General features: G+C 37.6%; 1 protein-coding gene across 15 annotated transcripts in view; it reads right to left on the reverse strand.

Annotated features, from left to right (window-relative positions):
- SYNJ1 (synaptojanin 1) overlaps positions 1-23,079 on the reverse strand; it is an 82,304-nt gene that overhangs the window by 58,310 nt on the left and 915 nt on the right. For all 15 annotated transcript variants that reach the window (XM_031458928.2, XM_031458939.2, XM_031458961.2 and 12 more), the window contains exons 2-4: positions 22,739-22,884; positions 2,935-3,021; positions 1,289-1,556 (exon numbers count right to left, since the gene is read on the reverse strand). In XM_031458928.2, the coding sequence (XP_031314788.2) occupies positions 1,289-1,556; positions 2,935-3,021; positions 22,739-22,884 (501 nt within the window). The remainder of the gene's footprint in view (positions 1-1,288; positions 1,557-2,934; positions 3,022-22,738; positions 22,885-23,079) is intronic.

Here is a 23,079-nt window from a genome sequence, read left to right on the forward strand (position 1 = left end):
GTTTAGCCAGTGCATCTGCACCTGCTTGAACTTCTAATTATGGCAGGAAAACTCTTCTCTCTCAAGCTAAGAAATCTGGGGCAAGAATGAGCAGGGGGAGAAAAAGGTAAGGACAGCTGCCCTAAGCCCAACTGCAATAGTGTTACCTTCTTCAGAAACTTCCACATCACTTCCAACGGAAAAGTGAAGGGCTGACATGAGCAGACAGGACTGTCCACTCATCCATCCCACTGACTTCCCTTCCCGCCCCCTCATCACCTCCTCCTCTGCTAGGCTCCAAGTCTCCTACTACAGTCCTCACTCTGTAGAAAGCCCTTTCTCACTCTGAGAAAGCCCTTTCTCACTCTGCTCTCTCTGCACCCCTGTGCCACTCCTCTGGGCCAAGACACTTGGGAGCTACAAGGTAACCCAGATGCTGTTCTAGAGTTAGTTTCCTTTCCTAACATCGTTGACTTGAAGGCCTCTGACACCCAGGGCCTACCCAGGATCACACAGGCAGACAGTGAAACTGGGAGGGAGAGAAGTATACAGAACACCCTGAATCTGAACTATTGAGGGAGGCCGGGAGCAGAGTCCTGGACTTTGGCTTTATAACCTATGTAAACAAATGAAATATAATCTGTCCATTGTGTTAAGGAAAAAAAGTCAACAGTGATGCTGACCGTGAACAAGAGAACCACTATGCTAGAAATCTGGTCTGCTCCAATAAAGCAGTATTAATTACAGTCACATAGGTCCTCTGTTCCATTCGTGTGTACTTAAAATGGAGCACATTTACGCATAATCAAGAAGTATGTCACAGTTATCTACTTAAGTCTTATCTTATTACAGGACTCAACTTCATCGCAGTGTACTACCTCCTCACAGTCTGCTGCTCTTGAATTAAGTTCATCTACTTAACAACCTTAAAATTAAAATAATAAGGGAATGTTGGCTTAGAAAGGCAATACTGCCAGAGACAAGATCTCAAAACTAGGAATAGTAGAACAGAATTCTATTACAATTAATTCACCCCTAAGAGAAATAGTTTAAATAGATGCCTGAAATGGAAAGTCAGTCTAGATCAGGAGGGACAAATAGGCTTCACATCACATGACAACTTTAATAAAGTGATGGTGGATGCCTGCTATGCTTTGCTGAGGATCTGAAGCAGTGAAGAGTGGTGAGCTCAACCAGCAACGCCCACTGCTGTTATCTCTGGAAATAACTGTAAAATCTGCTAAACCCCAAATCACAAAGCTGCTGTATAGCGCATGATTAGGAAGGGAAAAACATAATACAAACTCACCAGAAAAATCTGTTATCGGTTGTTTGTTCTTGCATGCTACGATGGGCATTAAGACTCAGATCCAAACTGACTCCAGATGCAGACCATGCAAAATAAAAGTTTCCTGAATTCAAAACTTTTCGCACTTCTGAAATGCGATCCTCATCTGAAGAATCAATTCGTAGCGATATAAATTCAGTAGAAGTAACTCGGAAAACTTCAGATTCTTGAATTTTCCCAACAGACATGCATCCAGTGACTAGGACCAGATAATGTAACATAGCATCACCTGCAAAAACCGAAGACTTAATTGGATGAAAAGTTCCAATATTTCTCAAGCTAGTCAAAGTTTTTTCCAACTTTATTCTGGTGTCTCCATCTTTTAAAATATGACATCGTGGTTATATTTAAGTTCACAACCAGACTTAGGTAAAAATTGAAAAATATCCTGGTTTAGATTGTTAGGAAGTTCAGATAAGACAATCAATGTGAGAGTTTTTTGTACAGTAAAGTTGAAAAAATGGCAAATAAAAATGACATGCTGCTGATACATGTATGGAAAAAAGTCCCTGATAACAATTTATAAAGCAATTTAGCTTACAAAAACTTTCATAGAGATTTTTTTCATCTAATTTTGACAAAAAACCTAGGAAATGAGTATGCAGGTGGAATTCAGCTGGGGTGTACTGTGAGTGTGGGCTTTGATGTAGGCAGAAGTGCCCCAAATCCTGGCTCCTCCACAACTTACTATCTAGACCAACTTCACTGTTCTGACCTAACCAACCTGAGACATCCTCCCTTATAAAATAAGATTAAGACAGATCTCATGGGACTGTAAGGGATGACCCAAGACGGTATTAGCTAAATGCTAGGCACAGTGCTTTACATGTGATAGATGAATAATAAATGGCAAATCTCCATCGTATAGACCAGCGCTCCTCAGAGTATGGTCATGAACCAGTTCACAATTACCTGTTCACAGTGAGAAAAGGTGCTTGTTCCAGAACAGAAATTAGCTACATCACTAAGTTTACCATGTGGTTTAGCTGACTTCCTTCTTTCTCAGTAAGTAAGACTTTATCAGTGAAGGAAGCCATGTGTTGATCTGCATGATGGTGCAAGCTTTTTACCTCATCCAGACCAATAACAAAACAGTTCACGGACCGGTAGCCAGTCCTTGGGCCACACTCCAGGTCACACCATTACAGAATCAAACTGGTAACCACAAAGGTTACTCTGTAGCCATGGTGACACTATGTGGAAGAGACAGGCTCAAGCTGAGATCTTTTGAATACAAAACATATGTATTTCTTTTCCACTGTAAACCAGGGAAATCAGTGGTGTAGTTCCTAGGAAGGCATCTTTTCCTAAATGCACTGAAGCAAAGAAAAAGGGAAATGTCCCGATCTTCTCTCCTGACAGGTAATACCAATCTCTTCAAGTGTTCAAATAGGCTGCTATTTCTGGAACTTAAACTCACAAGGGCATAAGCACATAGCATACCTTTTTGGGCAACAAACATTATCCCAAGATTAGCTTAATTAAGGTTTAAAAGATGTTATGTACTTACAGCTCAAATATGGTATCTGAAATAGGTAATCTCTCTCAAATCCTTAGAATTACAAAAATAGAAATGAAAATATAAATTAATTATATTGTATACTTACCAAGATTTAATCGTAAAACACCTAAAAGTCCATATGCATCTAGTACTTTGGAGTATGTACCCTTGATTGCCTCTTTTTCTGCTGATGCTACAAAAAAAAAACCAAAAAACAAAAAAACAAAAAGCAGTTTTAGGCTGAGAAAAAGGACCTGAAACATCAGATTCTATTTAGCGATAAAGCCAGAGTTTCAACCCAAAATGCCTAAATCTAAATGAGATATTCTTAACCTAAATGTACTGCATAAAATATTTTTTCAAACTAGTTAACTTAATAGTTTTTCCCAAAGAATTAACAAGTTATTCTAGCACCATCTATTCATTAATCCATCCTACCCCAGTGATCTGAAGTACAAACTTTAATAATATTCATATATTTTGGAGGTTGCTTTTGAATTTTCTTCCCTGTCTCACTGATCTGTTTGCCTACTCTTAATACCAGGAACACACTATGTTATGATATCCCCTGTAAGACAACATCCAACTCCTTAACAAGGAATCTTCTAAAATCTGGCCTCCACATATCTTGTCTGCTTCGCTTTTTTATTACTGCCCTCTCCCTCCCCCCGCCCCATGCATCCTACACACCAATCACATTAAACTCTCACTATAACCCAAACATGCTCTTTTCACATTTCTGTACCTTTGCACAGCAATTTGGCTTTCTGCCTGCAAGACTCTACACAACCTTTGCCTCTCGGCAAAATTCTATTCACCTTATAAAAACCTAGGCATACAGTTACTTCCTGGAAACCTTTCTTTATTCCTCCAGGCATAGTTCTTTCACAGAGCTCCCTCTTCAAAACATTTTAAAGACACTCATCACTTGTCTTTCTCCTTAGCCGGCTTGCTGCTTGTAGGCAGGAACTCTGTCCTATTCATCGTTTCAACCCTGGCACTTAGAACAGTGCTTGACACACAGAAGACTGCAAACGTTTAAATAATGAAAGCTAATGGTAACACCTGACCGCAGAGTCTAGCACAGGAACAGGGAAATCATGAGTCTGACCTTTGTCTGGATTTATTTCTTCTGCTATAAAGTTAATGTTATCTGCTAATGAATAACCCACGGAGTAATTTCCTTAGGACAGGCTGTTGTAGTTGTTAAACAAAAACAAATCCTGAAGCTTTAAAGGTAAATCTTCCGAGTTCTTAGCAAATACACTTATTAAAAATTGGACACAGGACCAAAGAAACATAAATCATAGCTAGTATCTCCATGAACAATTACAAACAGTACATTCTACGGTCTGCAGATCTGGAAAGATATGATCCTCTTCCTCATTCAGTCCTTTCCCTTCCAATTCTTTCCTCTCTACTGCCCTCCCTCATCCACTCCCCACCCCACACCCAACTCACCTCCTGGCGGACTGCTCCACTCCTTATTTACCTCTTATCTCTTGCACTGGCCCCTTTTCCCTTTCCTCATTCCTCTATGATCTGTACATGACATTATCAATTCTAATATTCTAATAAATTAGATTCTGATACAGAACTAGAGTATCTTGTGACAATACTCATGTGTTCCACATTAGAAAAGCATGTAAGCAGATCCTCATGGCTTTCTTCTCAATCTCTATTGTCAAGAAAAGGGCTATCTTCTACTGCTAGTGAAGTCTATTGGCTTTGCCTAATATCCCACAGTGCTCTACATTAGAGCTCTTCCCCTGTGTCTCAGAGCTCTTCTCCAGGGTTCTACAGACCACCTCACGTTCCCTGCCTACTGCACCTCTTTTCAGACCATCTACTTTTACACTTCTTCCTGGTTATCCCACTTCTGCCTCTGAATGAGCTGTGCTCTGCTAGCTGGCAGCACAGGCTAAGACTAAACGATCAATCACGCCATTAACTGAAACTGTCACAATGTTACAGTTCTTTAGTATGTTCATTATTAGGGGTGGGCCTTTATTTTTATCAAACCACCCAGTATGAAATTAGGGAGTAGGATTTCACCAAGTCATTAAAATGATGGGGATTTGAATTTCTTTCTGCATTCCTAAAATGATAATTCCTATTATTTTTATTATACTATATATAATAGAGAACAGATACTCCCAACGTTCCATGACAAGGAACACAAATATAAAACATCATAACATAAATTTTAATTATATTTTATAAAGTAAAACAGAAACCCTTTCCCCCAAATACGGCCTCATTAAGAGGACCATATGTACACAAAAGCAAACCTTAGAGAGACTTAACATCTCTAAGACAGAAAGCATGGCTTCCAGGGTAAATGTTATTCTAGTTTTACACTTTATATGCTACATGCACTTCAAATACCATCACTAATAGAGTAATACAGGAATTACTAGACGTATCTATAGGTTTTAGCAGTAAATAGGGGTTTGAAATAAAATATATTTTTAATTTTAAGTCATCACTTTCCCTTAGAAAACAAAAAGCCATTTTATAACAAATTACCATGCAAAATCTTCTCTCTTCTAATTATGCAATATAATTACCTTTTTGTTAGTTGTGCTCCAAATATATGGGTATATCATGTCTCTCAGGCCCAATGAAGACCCATGTATTAGACTGTCACCCGATTCACACATGCAAACAAACGTCATGCTGCTTAGTTAGTTATGCTTTTGTATTACATTCTGAGACTCAGGAAACAGGACATACACACACAATTTAAACTAAAGTGCTTATTCTTAGATAAAAGTGTGCTTAAGGAAAGAGAAATGATTCGAAGACTAGATTAGATGTCATTTTTCCTGCTAGGAATTTTTTGGTTTCCCCTCAAAACACTACATGAAATTTTAAAATGATTTTTTAGAGTGACAAGTGTTGTTTCAGCTGAGGTACCTGTATACTGTTTCTGTGATAATTTTATATATATATATATATATATATATATATATATATATATATATATATATATTTTTTTTTTTTTTTTTAATGGAGGTACTGGGGATTGAACCCAGGGCCTCATGCATGCTGAGCACATGCTCTACCACTGAGCCGTACCTTACCCACCTGTTTCTGTGATGACTGTGACAGCAGCTAACTACTTCATGGGCTAGGTATTTTCTATGCATTATTCAATTTTCACAACCACCCCATGAGCAGAATTACTACTATTTTCATTTGACATGAGGAAAACAGGCTTAGAGAGGTTATTAATTTGTTACTAACTCGTCTAAGCGTAAACAGCCAGAGACAGAGAGCGCAGCTTCACGAGGGAAGGGGCTCTGCCCAGGTCACTGCCCTACCCCCGGGGCCTAGCTCAGTGCCTGGCATCCAGGAGTTTAGTAATTGTATGTTCAGTGAACTGCTGAACGAGATTTCAGAGCCATATGAACCTTTACCTCTAGTCATTTCCAACTTCATAAAAGAAAACAATCTTTTCTTCTTAAATATTTTTAATCTAAAGGCCTGTGGATGTTTACCTGTTTTTCCACTTATGCTTTAAAGGTTTGGGGCAGAATGGAAGGAGGTGCTTTGCAGGCTATCAGAGCCCAGGCTATCATGGCCCTGTTCATGGAGCTGAAGCCAGAGGTGGGGAAAGAAAGCAACCACTTGGGAGGAGGGGCAGCCTGGCATGAGATATTGACAGTTGAGTGAAATGAGGAGGGTGGTGTCCACCCAAGGATGGTGGGAGCGGCCTGGCATGGTATATTGGAGCTTGAGGGGCGGGGGGAGAGCAGGGGTCACTGGAAGGAGCCCAGGACAGGGTGCTGGAGCCCCAGTGGGGTGAGGAAGGCACCTATGTGGTGGAGGAAGCGGCAGTGACAGCATACATACATACTTACATACTTTCCTTAGCTCTATCCATTGACGGGACCTGTAATAAGCAATACTCTGACAGCAACGAGCATACCTAGCACCCAGACCTTGCCTTCTAATACCATCCGCTACTAACAGGAACAAGGACTCCTTGGAGAAATGGCTGATTCCAGGGCAAGGGCAGGGACAAGATGAGCCTAGAATATATTTTAGTGCCAGAAAATAAGAAAGCGTTCAAATAATAATGGAGACATACCACAAAAACACAGAAGCCAGCTCACAGGGGCTTCTACTGGCGGAATCTTGGACAATTTGAGCATCAAAATAAATTACAAAGTAACAGATTACAATGCACTGAATAAACCCATAAATTGAAAGTTTGAAGAGGAATGGGATCATACGTGGTCTCAAAGTACCTCACCTCCAAACATTTATTAATTATAAAAGAAAAAGGAGTTGTCCAGAGATGCCACCTTAACCCAAGTAATCAAAGTGCAGGCCAACAGTAATGAGACAAGTCAAAACTGTGTCAACTGACAGGATACAATGAAAAGAACACAGCAGCACTTGTGTAATATTCCTGCCAAGGTATATAACCCGAGTCTGAACATGAGGAACCATCACACAAACCCAGAGTGGGGGACGTTCTACAAAACAACTGACCTTCATCTTCAAAAGTTTTAAGGTTACAAATGTCAAAGACTGAGAAACTTTTCCAAATTTAAGGAGACCAAAGAGACATGACAACTAAGTAAAATGTACAAAATCAACTGGATCTTTTTGCTGTGAGAGACATTGTTGGGACAGCTGATGAACTTAAATGGAGTCTGAGATTTAGCAGTAAGGTGTTAATGTTAATTTTTTAATGGTTATATTGTAGTTACGCAGGAGACTAGTTTTCTAGGAAATATGTAATAAAGTATTTGGGGGCAACAGTATCATGTCAGCAACTTGGTAGTTTCAAAGAGTTCAAAAAAAAATTCTTCGTACTGAACTCCAACTTTTCTATGTTAGAAATTGTTTTAAAAAATTTTAATGTAACCAGCAAAGACAACTTTAAAAAATGCAGGTGCATATTCCTAAATTAAGAAGCTTTTATCTCTAAATGACATTAAGATAAACTCTCTCATAATGCCATGTTGTACCCTCTGCATACATATATTTTTTTTTTAATTGGTGGAAAAAGATTCCCTTGTTTTATGAAACTGCATGAGATACAGAGAAATAGATGGACCTAATTAAATTATTCGTTCCATTTCTCTGGTAATTTAATTCTAGAAAGCAATTTGAGAATCTTCCACTATAATGAGATTATTTAAAATAAGGAAGCTATAATACTTTACAACAATGTGTATAACCTTTAGATAAAACAAAGCATTTGTAACGACTCTTCTCAGCCCACCCTTATCATTCTTTTCCCCTGAACACTCTCCCCTTGCATCCCAGGCTTCAGCCAAAATGAATCACGTGTTGCCCCTTCTACAAGCTCCAAGATCTTTCCTCTCCCTTCCCTCTTTTGTTGTTCAGTGTTCTTTTCATCCCAAAGACCCTTTAGCCATCTTTGTGCTTCCAAATATTACCCACCTTTCAATACCTAACAAAACATGCTACTTTCTTCCTGAAGCTTTCTCTGATTACTCTGGCTGGAAGGAACTCTCTTTCTGCTCTTTATTTGCTACTACAGACACCTGTATAATAATAGCAATAGAAACTAGGTCTTATTTCTTTATAGCTCAACACAATACCCACCTAACACAGAGTCTCTGAACACTGCAGCTGTTGATTAAGTATTCATCTAATAGACAAAAAATAAATTGAGAGGTTTGGGCACAAAAGGGAATGTTTTGCTAGTTTTAAAATAGCACGTAAAAGGATAAACATTTTATCTTACCATTCACAGTATCTGAATGCCCCATTATTGACTGAAGTTTAACAATTCCTCCTAGTGATGTCTGGAAATTTTCAAACGTGATGTCCACAGTGGGGCGTGAAGGTGGGGTGGGGAAGACGGGCATTGTTAGGGGACCACTAACCAGGGTCTAAGCTGGTAGAGTGTATAAAATGGCAAGGGGTGTGGAGGGCTCAGGGGCAACAAAGTGGAAGAACAAGTAGAAATGAAAGTTCAGGAAACATGGTCACAGGGCGAGGTCAGGCCACTCACTCTCCTGCTAGTGCAGTCTTTCAAGGCATCTACTGTGCTTTCCACGAGGACAGATTGCTTTTTGTTAAGAGGGCTTTGTTTTTCCTCCTTTTCATGTTGCTGTTATTAAACAAACAAAATGCAATGAAAAACAAACCTTTCTTTTTGCAAGTTACTTATTTCTAATCACAAGTAGGTATGAATGTCCAAGAAGACCATTGTTATAGGAGTAATTCTGAGCCAATCAAGATCTCGAGCAGCCAGTTCAGCGGAGGTAAGGAGAATGCACCTCTTCAGCGCACCTGCGAGGTACAGCAGAGCCAGGCTTCTCAAGTTACTGCTCTGACACCTCAGGCATCAATAGTACCTAACTCCCTCCATAGCTTATTTTAAAAGGAAAAACGTTTCTTCTGGTGTCACAATAACAACACTATTTTTCATTCATGCTTTAAAACTTAAGTCTTCAGTCTAATGCCAATATGCATTTCCTGAGAACACAAAGCTATCTTAAGCGTAAATCAATTTAAGTATAGTTATATTTTTAAATATATCCTCACATCATTAGAACTGATCATCTGAAGGCCTTCTGATTCTACCTAGTGAATATACGAATATGAGTAAGGTCACAGAAAAAAATTTAAAGCAAAATAAAATATGTGCCATAAACATTTATTCTCATAAAAACACTTATGGATGAAATTAAATGATGTTCAGGGTTTACTTCAAAATAAACGGGGAGGGGGAGACAGTAGATAAGGGATACAGATAAACACTAGTGTCCATGCTAATCGCTGAGGCTGACAGACACATGGGAATCAATAATACTGTCCTTTCTTCTTTGATGTATGTTTGATATTCCCCCAAATAAAATTTATTCTGACAGCATTCTTTGGTATCCTGCATAAATTCAGAGAGGAGAGAAAACAAGATAACTTTGGCCAGTCAGTGAGAGAGAAGAGGCTACTGGAATTCTAAGAGATCCGACAGGTTATTTTCCTCCAATTAGTCAAAAGCTCAATGTGCACTAGGACTTTTATCAACTTAAAAAGGAGCAGTAAGGTTCGACAACCTTGAGATCAGCCCGTGGCCAGCCCTTCCCAGTCCTTCCCAAGGCCACCACATTATTCATCAAATAATAAATATGTAATAAATTGGGAAAGGAGAAGACTAGGTAGTTAGAGAATGGAGACCCCAGGAATAGTAACTTCTGCTATACTCTGTCATAGAAGTTTTCCTTACAATTGTCCTAAATAACTTAGCCTTAATACCCTCCTCTGTTGAAGAAGGTATAGTTGGAAAATAATAAACTTGCCTTTACTTATCATCACAGAGGTAGTTAAGAAATAATTTAAACTACATAAAGCCCTGAGCTAGTGATACCCTACAACTTCATACAGATAGCTTAACTCATGCATTATTCTAACTCTATGCATGTTTTCAAAGTTCTTTTAACTGAACAAATTCATGACTGAAGGCAGGTCTAATCTACAGTTCCTATTTAAGTTACAGGAAAAGTAGTGAAAATAGGAGCTATCAAGATGATCTATTTTAACAGACTGCAGAAACCACTCAGAGCATAAATATATCAATTGTTCTCTATCAAAATTTAACATACCGATTGTTCTCTGTCACATTAGTCGACACTTTTTTCTGCTGGAGTGGCTTGCTTTTACAGCACTGTGTCATATGACATAGCTGGCATTACTCAGCACTACAGCCTCTCTTCACAAATCAGAACTGAAGGCAAATTATGAAACATAAGATCAGGCTATAGAAATTCAGATAAAAACATAATCATATATCCATTTCTTGATTTTCATGAGTTGTGATTCTAAAACAGAGGCTTATTAAACATAGAATAACTGTCACATAGTGGTCATACCTGCCCTGCCAATGCCACCGTCTGAACAGAAAGAAACAAAACTAACTCATTACCTAACATCATCAGATAATTTAAAAGTCACTTTTCTTAAACTTAAATGGTGTTCTGAGGATTAAATTTATATGTAAATTTCTCTAAATTCTGATGAATTACAGTATTCTAAACTAAATAATCAAGCTACCGAATGAAGATCCGGCCATCCAATGTCAACATTCTGCTGTGGCTCAAACCTTCTAGGTGGGAACAGACTGTCTTTCCTCAGCTGATACAGAAGACCAGGCTAAAGAAAACCAGGAGGAATGTGAAAGTAAGATTACAAATTAGCATGATCTTCCTAGAATCACAGTTTGCCTATGGTTGCACGCTCCGCAGTTTGTGGCTGGCTTATTTGCATGCGGGCACTATTCTAGAACCAGAGAGCCTCTAGTCAGAGGATCCCACAGATAATGCAGTTCAAGCTACTCATTTTCAAAAGAAAAAGACTAAAGGTTAAGTGATTCATCCAAGATCACATAACTAGCTGGTGGTAACGTCTCTTTCCATTTCATCATACATAAAAAGAAAACGATTTTAAAAGGAAAAGGTTTTCTTCGTATTATTAAGTAATCAGAATTCTAGCTGAAAGATACAAAACTATTCAAATTAGTGTTCATATAAGTTATACGTTCCAATCTTGGCAACATTTTAAATAAAAACAACCTTTCACTCACTCACATAACAAGTATTTACTGAATGCCTACCATGTACCAGGACCCTGACAAGGTACTAGGAATAAAAGAGCCAGTGCCCTAATACCTTCTATTAGGAGGACAGGCTTTCTATATTCATATAAATGCAAAGTTATAAACTATACTAAGTACAATGATGGAGCCCCAACAGACTGCAATTGGAGGACCTAATTTAAAATTATTTGTTGGGGAGGGTGTTGATTAGAACAGGCCTGCCTGCCTGCAGAAGTGACCATAAATTGAAACCTGAAGAATAAACAGGAAGTTAGCCAAATGAAGAGTGGAGGTAAAAATGTTCCAGGCAACATACACATAACCTATGACCAGAAATTCCATTCCTAAGAAAATATCCAACAGAAATGTGCACATATGTGCACCTAAAGACATGTACAAGGATGTTCATACTAGTGTATTCATAATAGGGAAAAATGGAAATAAAGCAAACGTCAACAGAATATTGGACTATTCATACAACGGATTACTACAGAGCAATGAAAATGAATGAACTACTGCTATATGCTACAACACGAACGATCTCTCATACAAAACACTGAATGAAAGAAGCTGGACACAATAAAATACATATTGAATGATTTCATTTATGTTAAGCTGAGAACCAGTTAAAACTAATCTATGATGCAAGAAGTCAGGACAGTGATTATCTTTGCAGATCATGATGGAGATAATAATTGGAAAGGAACTGAGAGAATCTTCTGGAGAGCCAGCAATAATGTTCTACTTCTCAACCTAGTATGGTAACATGAATATGTTCACTCTGTAATAATTCATCAAGTTGTACATTTATGGTTTATGTACTTTTCTACATGTGCGAATAAGTTTATTTTCAAAAATAAAATTTTGAGCAGAAAAAAAAAATTTTTTTTGAGCAGAAGGAAGAGCATATGTGAAGACCCTGAGACCAGAAAGAATTTGGCACATTCAGAACTATAAAGAGGTCAACGTGGCTGGAACACAGAAACCAAAAGACAAGATAGTAGGGAGGGAGGCAGGAACTCAATTTTATCGCAGGTCATTTCAGAGTTTAGATTTTAAGTTGAGTGGTCAACCACTAAAGGGTATTAAACAGGGGAATAATAAGATCTAAACTGTGTTTTTAAAAACACTCGAGAGTGAGTAGGGGGAGTGGAAGCAGGGAGACCAGTTAAGAAGGCTTTTATATTGGTCCATGAAAGAGACTACAGTGGCCTGACTGTAGAACCAGTGTAGAACTAGTGAAAACGGTGAACTGCACAGGTTCTCTATGAAATTAGGAAGCTGAGTGGACTGGACTTGGTACCAGAGTGAATGTGCTAAGAGGAGATGTAGAGGGTGATTCTTAAGTTCTGGTTTAAACAGCTCAGTGGATGGAGAGCCATCCACCGAGAAAAGGAGGACCAAGGGAAGAGCAGGTTTGAAGGAATGCAGTGGTCAGTACGACCACCAACCCAGCATCCATGCCAACCTTCCCTTGCTGTGTAGCCATCATACACCACACAGGCGGGGTATCACAGGAATCCAGACAATCACAGTAATTTCTACCTTCTTTTGCCCACCATCTGCCTGATCTAAGTAGCACCTGACATCACTATAGCCACAGCAGTTCGTTCGGGAATGGACCCAAACCTCAAACTGGTCCATTGTAACAGGGAGTGCATTTTCATTTTGTGGGCTGTAACCCACAATCTCGGTTTGAAAAAGCTGGATCTCAGTTGTGTCATCCAAAATAATTAATTATTCTACCCAGCTCTGTATCAATCCCACACAGCTTTGCAACATCTACAAATCTGACAACTACACTTTCCACCCCATTCTCCAAGAGAATGATGAAACTATTAAACAAGGTAGGCCAGAGACATATCCCCAATGTTGACCAAGACAGACCATTAATAAGCACTAATTTACTTAATAACAAGATTCCAGCTAGAAATTTACTTAATAAGATTCATCCTGCCCATACTTTGCACATGATCCACAGGATATTAAAAGACTTTACCTACATTTTAATAAGGTATTAGACAGACTACAGCAATCTTATGGTCTTCTAGTGGATAAAATGAAACACAACCCATAATAAATATTTACTGCTAAGACTCAGTTTATGTAAGTAAATATACTTCATACTTATTTAAGGAGACTACAAAAAAAATGGTAGAGTATCTTAATGACTCAACATATAGGAATATTTAATGTTTAAGCCAATAATTTAATAAGTAGTATCTTTTTGTTTATTTGTTTTTTGGGGGAAGGTAATTAGGTTTGTTTGTTTGTTTTTGACAGAAATACTGGGGATTGAATCCAGGACCTCATGCTTGCTAAGTACACCCTCTACCACTGAGCTATACCCTCCCCTCTTTTATTTTTTTCTTTTAACTAACTTAGTTATCTCAAAATCATCCCGGAATGTAAAGAGCACATAAATTCTTTCAACTTGAACTGAGGGAGTAATTAAATAGTGTCCAATTGACCAAGAAGAGTTAATGCACATTTCTAAATGCCGTATTTACTCAGTTATTTGAATAGTTCGGTAGCTATGAAATGCACTCCAATTTGAATGCATTGCTTATATTACATAACATCACATAGAAGCACCAATGGCTTATATTCACAAAATCTATTTTAGTGGAAAAAGATAAATTCTTACTAACAACCATTATAAAAACTCTAGCGAATTTAAACCATCACCAGTAACAATGTGTGCAATTTTTAAAGTTGTATCTCCTTTTAGCACTCTTCTCACAAGGATAACGCCAATTGCACTAATCCATTCCACTCTTTCTGATCTTTCAAATTTACAGTTTAAACATAACTAAGTAATAAAATGTCACTGATTCAGACTTGACAATCTCAGAATTTCTGAAAATGTTGGCACTAGATGCAAAGAAAAACAATACTATTTAAATTGCTCTCAACAAAACTGGCTCATTTTTTTTAAGCTTTGGATTGCCTGAAAAAGTCTGTATCATCTTTGTTTGTGATTGGGTACAGAATCCTAGTGGGCAGGTTTGGTTTTGTTTTTTCCATTTCAGTACATTAAAGACCTCGCTCTGTGTTCTCTGGCTTGGATTGTTTCTAAAGAAAAGTGTACCACGATTCATATCTTGATTCTTCTACACATACGTCTTTCTTTTTCTTGGGCTGTTTTTAGGATTTTCCTCTGTGCCATTAGTTTTAAGCAACTTGATCATGTATTTGGGTGTAGTTCTCTTCATGTTTCTTCTGCTTGGGTTCATTTAGCTTCTTGGACCTGTGGATTTATAGTTTTCAACAAATTTGGAAAATTATCTGCCATTATTTCTTCAAATATTTTCCTGCTCCATTCCCTTCCTTCTAGGATTCTAACCACACATATATACTGGGCCATCTGAAGTTGTCCCATAGCCCTCTGATGCTCTGTTTTATCTACTTTAGTCTTTTCCTGTGTTTCATTTTGGGTTGTTTCTATTATTCTGTCTTCAAATTCACCAATCATTTATTCTGCAATGTCTAATCTATTAATCCCTATTACTGCATTTTTTTTCATTCCAGATATTGTTGTTTTCATATCTAGAAGTTTGATTTGGGTCTTCCACATTTTTCATGTCTCTCCTTAACATGCTCATTAACTGCATGTTCCTGAACATATGGAGTATCTTTGTAATAGCTGTTTTAATGTTAATGTCCTTGTTTATTGATTTTAACATCTGTTTCTACAGATTGACTTTTCCCCTCACTACAGGGTATATTCTCCTGCTTCTTTGCAGGCATGATAATTTTTAATTGAAGGCCAGACACTGAAATTTACCAGGTTGAATGCTGGATATATGTATATACATTTTGTCTTCCTATAAACATTCTTAAACTTTGTTGTGGGATAGAGTTAAATTATTTGGAAATTAAGTTATTTGGAAACAGTTTGATCCCTTTGGGTCCTGCTTATAAGCTGTTTGTCGGGCAGGACCAGAACGGCATTTGGCCTAGGGCTATTTAGCCCGGCTACTGAAGCAACAGCCCCTTCTCTGAGCGTTCAACCCAGTTCCCCGAGTATTACCAGATTTCTCCATTTGGGCTGTTTGGAGCATGAACTATTCCCAGGCCTGGGTGAGCCCCAGGAATTTTCCCTCTTGCTCCTTTTTGGTGGTTCTTTCTCTGCCTTGGTAGCTGCCTCACACACTGGTACCAATCAGAACTCCTCTGACGTCTCAAGTGGAACCCACTACACATCTCAGGAGCTCAGTGCCGTTATCCCTTTTCTGGTACTTAGTCCTGAGAATTCTAGCTCTGGTTTCCCCAAAGTCCAACTGTCTCCTCCACTCAGGGAGATGGCCAGGCTCTGTCTGGGTTCACCCTGCCGCAGCTGTAGCCTGGAAGCTCCCAGGGCAGTCGGCTGGAGCTACTGTGAGACTCACCTCATTTGTTCCCCTTCTATGTTTTGTGTTGCCTATTGTTTAATGTCTGAAAATTGTTTCACATATTTTGTTTGTAGTGTTATTGTTGCTGTCTACGGCGGAAGGTAAATCCAGATCCTGTCACAGCATCACGCTCAGAAGTGAATATCCCTAAGTCACTGTCCTGCTATTATACAATTTTGAACCATTTAATCCTGTCTACAATTTAGAACATCTGATAGACCTGAAATCATGCTTTAAGAAGTCACATAACAAAGTTTTACTGTTCAGTGAGAGAGAAATTTTGCCTTCGCCTTTTATCTCCTCACAGCAAAGTTAAAGAAACGAAAACATTTAGAACTATCAGTTTGGCCCTACATTAGTAGGCTAATCATGCTGCCCAGGATGGAGGAGAAAGGTTGATTTTTTTTTTTTTTTAAGCAGTGGTATTTAAGTTGCTATTTACTTTCTGTTCTATTAAAGATGAACATTCCAAAAATTATTTACAAAAAGAAGATGAATTTTTGCAACCCTAACATAAAGTGATACATTAAGAAGTCTAAATTTCATTATTTTTGTGCAGAAAAAGTCAACTATAAAAAGTCATTTCTTCCCTCAACTTGAAATTTTTTCTGAAAAAGAGATAAGATACTGCAACTATCTAAAGGGCAATCATGCTGACTGGCAGCATTTGGCAATTAAAAAAAAACAAAACTATGCACACTGCTTGTCATCGCCACCTACTATGCTTATCATCCAAAATTCAAAAACCTGACATTTAACTTGGCCCAGAGAAAAAACTTTGTTTTTAATGACCTAATGCTAAACCAAACCATGCTTCCCTCTTATGTATTAATAGTTTATAGGCAAAAATACACAGCAAATTTAACACATTAGAAACTCATTAGAAAATGCTGCCCATTTTGTTAGAGCAGGCAGGCAGCTAGATACGAGCAGAGAAATGGGGACACAGGCCAAATGGCAGAAAAATATACATCTTGTGAACAATGAGGGTCCTTGGACAGACCAAGAAAAGCAGGATCCTCCAGGCTGATAAGAAACCATACATTCTGGGTTGACAAGTGTCCTGGAGGCAAAGAAAGGTGGGACAAGACAGGAATCTCCACCATCCCCCACTCATTATGACCTCCATCCAAATGTAACCTTTCACTTATGATACCCCATTCAAATGCAACATTTTGTTCATTATGACCTCATCTGACTTCCCAATCAAGGCTAAGGAGAAAAAAAAAAAAAAAATCCCTCCTCCCCCACTAGGAAGGTGGAGTTGGGATGAAGATCAGAAAAGATGACCCCAGACCCCTTCTTGCCAAAGAATATTCTGTCCATTCATTTTCACACCCATATAAACAACTTGCTAAAGAAACTCGGGGCAACTACCCACCTGCGTCTGCCCACTCTTTTCTTGAGAGCGTACTATCTATCCCTTAATAAATCCTTGCTTTGCTTTCATGACCTCTGTGTCTCATTTCTGAATTCTTTCTGAGATGAGACAAGAACCTCACCAACCATAATTTCACTCAACTGTAAAGTCTTTTTTATCAGCATTTCTTTCTTTTTGCTCTTCGTTCCCCAACCCTAAAAATGATAACCACCACCCTAACAACAGCACAAATAATAATTACAATGAAAAAAAAACAAATAGTAAGACATGTCACTGGAGCAGTTATTTAATCTCTCCAAGCCTCAGTTTCCATATCTGCAAAATGGGGATAAAAGTACAACCCACAGAATTAAATAAAATAAAGCATGTCTAATGCCACCATCTAAACTATATGCTGAGATGCTCCAGGACACTTCAGCAAACTCCCAGGAGAGACAAGGGATATTTTAAAAGGAAGGAAACCTGGAGATGCTCAACATGACCTGGACACTGCCTGAACTATTATTAGCAGAAGGTAGTTCAAAGTTTTAACATTCGATTGCAGTACATTCCTTCATGACATCATATCTTTGTGAAGCTGGATTTCCAGTGGTTGCTGTGATAAAAAGCAAATACCACTCCAAAATCAACCTGCAACAGGAAATGAGGGTGGTGCTGTCCAATCTGATGCCAAGGTTTGAAAAGCTGTTCAGTGCTCAACAGGCATATCATGCCATAAGTTAAGTAACTGGTTATTTATAAAGGAAATTAATTATTTTCAATTTACTTGCATTATTTTTTCCAAACATCTACTGAAGTTGTTAGGACATAAATATTTATTGTTTGTACCTAACTATTTAATGAACAGAACTGTGCCTTAGGGGTGCTGTTAAAAACTTAATGAGACATGAAGGACACCATGAAGCAATAAAGTTTAGGAACCTCTGGCTTAATGTTGTGACTAGCAGAGTAGTGTCCAAAAAATGGCAAGTATTACTCCTTTATGGCATGCAATTTCAAAGAAATGGCAGGACACTTCACATTCTGTGATAGAGTTCCAGAATATCGTCCTACAGTTCTGTGGCTCAAGTTTCCATGCTAAAGGAAAAAAAGTAGGTAGACAAAGAAACTTAGACGATCTGGGGTAAAACCAGGTCCAGAGTTAAAGCCTGAAAATAATCTCACCACTAGGCAGATAAAAGCAATGAACACCTACTACCGCACCAGCAAGTGATACCAGGAAGGACAAAAGCTCAAATTTTTTAAGTTAGGAATTTACATCAACATCTTACATCCCCATCTTTTAATGAGGCAATCCCTAATTCCTGTTTTTAGACTCATCCTCCATTTCCCACGTGCTGATCTTCTCTTTTCTTCATCTTTTAACTAGGATGTAATTATGAAGTAAATTATTTATCTTTACTGAAGTATGACATAGACTATAAAATAATGAGATAGCTTGTGAACTGAGTGCATGTATCTATCTGACTGGCTACTTGTCCCCCCTGCCCCATGATGGTCTTTTCATGTGCGTAACTGTAGAATGAGGAGGAAAACTGAACTCGACACAAAACTGATAGATGTCTTCTAGTATGTCTTGATAAATTAGTTTCCAAGAAAAAATGTGTAGTGTTATGACTTGCTGACCATCACACTTGCTGCTTATGCTGGTTTAGACACAGCATACTAGTCACAGAGAGTCCATGTGCTACACTCTACCACTGCTCCATCAAATTTTCAGGTTAACTGAACATTTTTTTCTGGACCAACATTTTCAAAAATAAGTAATACTAAAAATGGACATACTACTGAAAAAACATATTAACTTATATAAGGAAAAGAATGTTTCAGAAGATTTTTTTAAATAAATATATGCAATGAAAGAAAAATCAATAATGAAAATGTTTTCCATCTAAAGAAAAGTAATTTTAAAACAAATTGTTAATAGTACTTACGGAAGTTATAAATAACATTCATCACACACAGTTTAACTGGTATTTCTAAAAAGCCTTAATAATGTAGCTAATAGCTATTTCCAATAGAATTTTTCTATAACAAATTCTAATAATGTGTAACGTATGTGTTGTATATCAGCAGTTCAGTCAAACAGCAATTCTTTAAAAGACAGAAGATAAATTTCATAGGAAAAGGTACCCTACTTTCAAACAGAAGATCGCACCTTTGCCAACTTTGTAATCTAGTTTAGGTTAGTCTTTCCCCCTATGCCGCATATTTAATAATCATTTATTCTGCAATGTAAGTAAGACACTGAACTAAATACTAGGGATACAAAGATTACTAAGACCTTTTCCTCAAGGAGTGCAGCATCCTGACACAGAGACCCGAACAGTTTCACATTCTGCGAAAGCACTAGACTAAAAGTGCTACGGGAATGGTAGCATGTGGTTCAGGCTGCGGGTTTCAAGCAAACTCATTCCTGATCCCATAAGAGATAATAATAGCATTAAAATTCTGGAAACATGGCTATTTTGGATAAAATTTGCAAGCCAAAATAGTTATGCTATAATCTATCACAGAAAGGCGTATATAAACAATGCTCAGAAATGGTCATCCCAATCTAATTATACCAGAATCTCTGGGGAGCTGGAGCCCAGGCACCAGGATTTGTTTAGAGGAAAAAAAAAAAAAAAAAAAAAAAAAAAAAAAAAACTCCCAAGGTAAATAGAATGTGTGTCTAGGGCTGAAAATCATTGGATCGTTGACTGATTAAGTCATGGCATCATGACTGATTTAACATCTTTATCGACATAAAGACAGATTTCTAAGGCTGGACTGATTAGTGGATCCCCTAAGAGGATCCATGATCTGAGATTACTACTGTTATTTGCGCTCTGTTTTTTAATACAGCTAATAATATGAAAGATGTTCATGTTGGGTATCTCATGGCACATCTGGCCTAAGCCAAGAAAATTAAGTGATTGCCAATCCTCCATGGTATGTATTGCCTAAGATGTCTAACTGTTTAAACTTTAAAGCCAGGCAACTGCAGCCTAGAGCAATCAGAAACTTTGGGTTCCTGCTTGGGTCATCTTCACCATCTACATTCAAGAAAACTACCTGTATACAGGATTGAAGACAACAACAAAATCAGCATATAAAAAGGTGGTCATCTCCAACACAGACTAAGTTCTACAAAAAATGAAGGGAAGGAAGGGAGGAGAGTGAGCTGGGGGTGGAGGGTGGGGGGAGAAGATGGAGGCAGATTCTCAAGAAGGAAGATTTGAGCTGGAACTGACAGGCTTCAACTGGAAAAGTACAGAAAAGCATTCTAACAGTCTTGGAGGGAAGAGGGACAGCATGATGATGGTTGGAGAAAGCATGGTACTTTGGAAAAGCGCTGAGGAAACATCAGAGGCGTCCTTAAAGGAGATCAACAGTGAACCAACAAGATGGGGCCAAACTGTGGAAGGCCTTGATTGACAGGTCGAGGAGACTGAACTTGAATCTTACTGAAAAATGGGGTTACATTTTGGTTTTATATCAAAAATGATTCTGGAAAATCCTTCTGGTAGATTAATACGCAGAATGCATTGAAATTCAAAGGACTGGGACTGTTAAAGATAAACAGAACACCTCAGTATTGTCCAAGCTCAGTCCCCTAAGTACAACAGGCACTGGAAAAATGTGAAGGTTTTAAAGATGAACATTCTGTAGCACAATACACATCTCGGTATTACTCCAAATTGAAGGTCAAATTAATTTTACAAGTCAAATTATTTATTTAAAAAAATCTGTTAGCTCTTAGATGTTAATATTTAAGTATTAAAGCTTATAATAGAAACGTTAATGACATACCCAAGAAAGTATATATCCATTTATGCTAGCTTTACAAACTTTACATTTAAAGGTTTTTTTCCCCCTGAATTACTTATATAGTCTAAAGCTAATGAAAATAAATAGAATTAATAAATAGTTAAGACAATTTTTTAATATTTTTTTTCTCAAAATGAATGTTAATGCCAAATGGATGGTTTGGGGAGTGGTTTTTTTTTTGTGTTTTTTTTTAACCATGATTTGGCATAAAAGAGGACTGCTGCAGGTTTGGAAGTAGGATTATCCTGAGGCTTCCTGATCTTGGAGTAAAATAGAGCAGTAACCTTAATAACTAATAGCTAATCTGTACTTTGTAGCCAAAAATTGGACTTCCCATTATTATCAGTAACCACAATTAAAGGAACATTTAGAATTTAGACAAATTAGGAAATCAGATGTCACCAAAAAAACACAAGCAGCTGAAAAATGTTTCACATATTAAAACAAATCTTTTTTTCCTACAGATGGTTTTCATTAAGAATTCAACAATCTAAGAGTTATATTTGTAGTATGAAGAAATATGCTATGCAAATTAATACTGTAGCAAGTTATATTTTGGTTAAGTATAAATAACAGTTTAAATGAATTAAGTCCATACTGACTGAAAATAACTAATATTACTAATATTTGTTTCTTAGAACATACAGATCCTCTTCCTGCTCCCTCAAACCACGTTACTATATGTACCAAAAAACACGTATTTCTTATGCGCTGTTCTTTGCTTAAGACTTTTCATTATGTCACCATCCTTTTCCCCAATCCGGATAAAATGTTTCCACTTTAGAGTATTAAGATTAGGTTTAACTGATATTAATTTAATATTCTGTATGCAAAGATTATAGACTTATGCTCTTCACTATTGAAACTTGAGAAAGTTTAGTGTTTAAAATATTTCGGGGCTTGTATCTGTAAGTATACCCTTTAAACGCTATTTTTAATTGATAAAAATATGACCAATAAATAAACTGATCCTACATAGCAAAAAACATGATATAGAACAAGTAGTTGTCACTAGAAAGCCTCTAACAATACAATCACATATGAAATAATCCCAAGCTGAAGTTATCTGCCAAAATCTTATATTAAGAAATGTAATATTCAAATTAAACTTATTTTAATTTTATCCATCTGCCCACAAAATAACCCAAATCTTACTAATCTACTATTTTTCTTGTGGCGCAGTAGTCCTTTTCTTTAAAATGAACTGTCAAAATAATTTCTTAATAATACGAAATCAATCGTCTACCTAACATGAAAGTTTAAAGGCTGTTTACAGTTCTCTTAATGAAAATATAACAGCCTTACCATACGGTACTCCAATAACATTAAATACTCTTATAATCCATGTCTAAAACTGACAAATAAGAAATTCTGTTCATCACAGGAAAAATGTCAAGCAAGCCATTCTATGGGTTTATGTGCTATGCTATAAATTGCAACCATATTTCTTTGGAAAGAAAGATTTACTTTTTGAAGTAGCATTAGAACCCAAGAAAGCAAAACCTGTACCAAAACCTGCATCTCCCCCTAACCCCAACAAAAACCTGCAGAAGGGGAAGGAAAAGAAAATAAAAAGATTAAAAGAAAATAAGGTCTAGTTAAAAGGAAATAAAAGCATGACCTGCTAGATGAAATACAATGAGGGGGTTATCAGGGTCTTCTTTGAAAAAATGGTTGAATCTGAATTATTTCAAATCAAAACAGACCACGATCAGCTGGGTTGTAAGATATGACTTACAGAGCACGGCTACAGCCCCGGACTCGAACATAAGACATTCTTCCTTATGCCTAGTTTCCACTATGAGGCTGAAAGGTGGGGGATCCAATTTGTGATAGATCCGAAATCCTTTGCTGAACGCCATTCTCCTTTCTTCGGAGGCAGCCCTGTGAAAACCAAGCAAAGGAAAGCTGTTTCCTTCTGCAGCAAGGACTGCAAGGCATCCAGAAGTCCCTCCCTGCCAGGTTTTGATGGGGGGGGGGGGTGGAAAAAAAAAAGGAAGAGAATGGTTTATTCCAAAAGATAAGTCGTCACTTAATTTTAGTAAAATGCAAGAGGAAAAGCTACCAATTCTCACAGCA

Source organism: Camelus dromedarius, chromosome 2 (genome assembly GCF_036321535.1).
Source record: "Camelus dromedarius isolate mCamDro1 chromosome 2, mCamDro1.pat, whole genome shotgun sequence".
Taxonomy (NCBI): Eukaryota; Metazoa; Chordata; class Mammalia; order Artiodactyla; family Camelidae; genus Camelus; species Camelus dromedarius.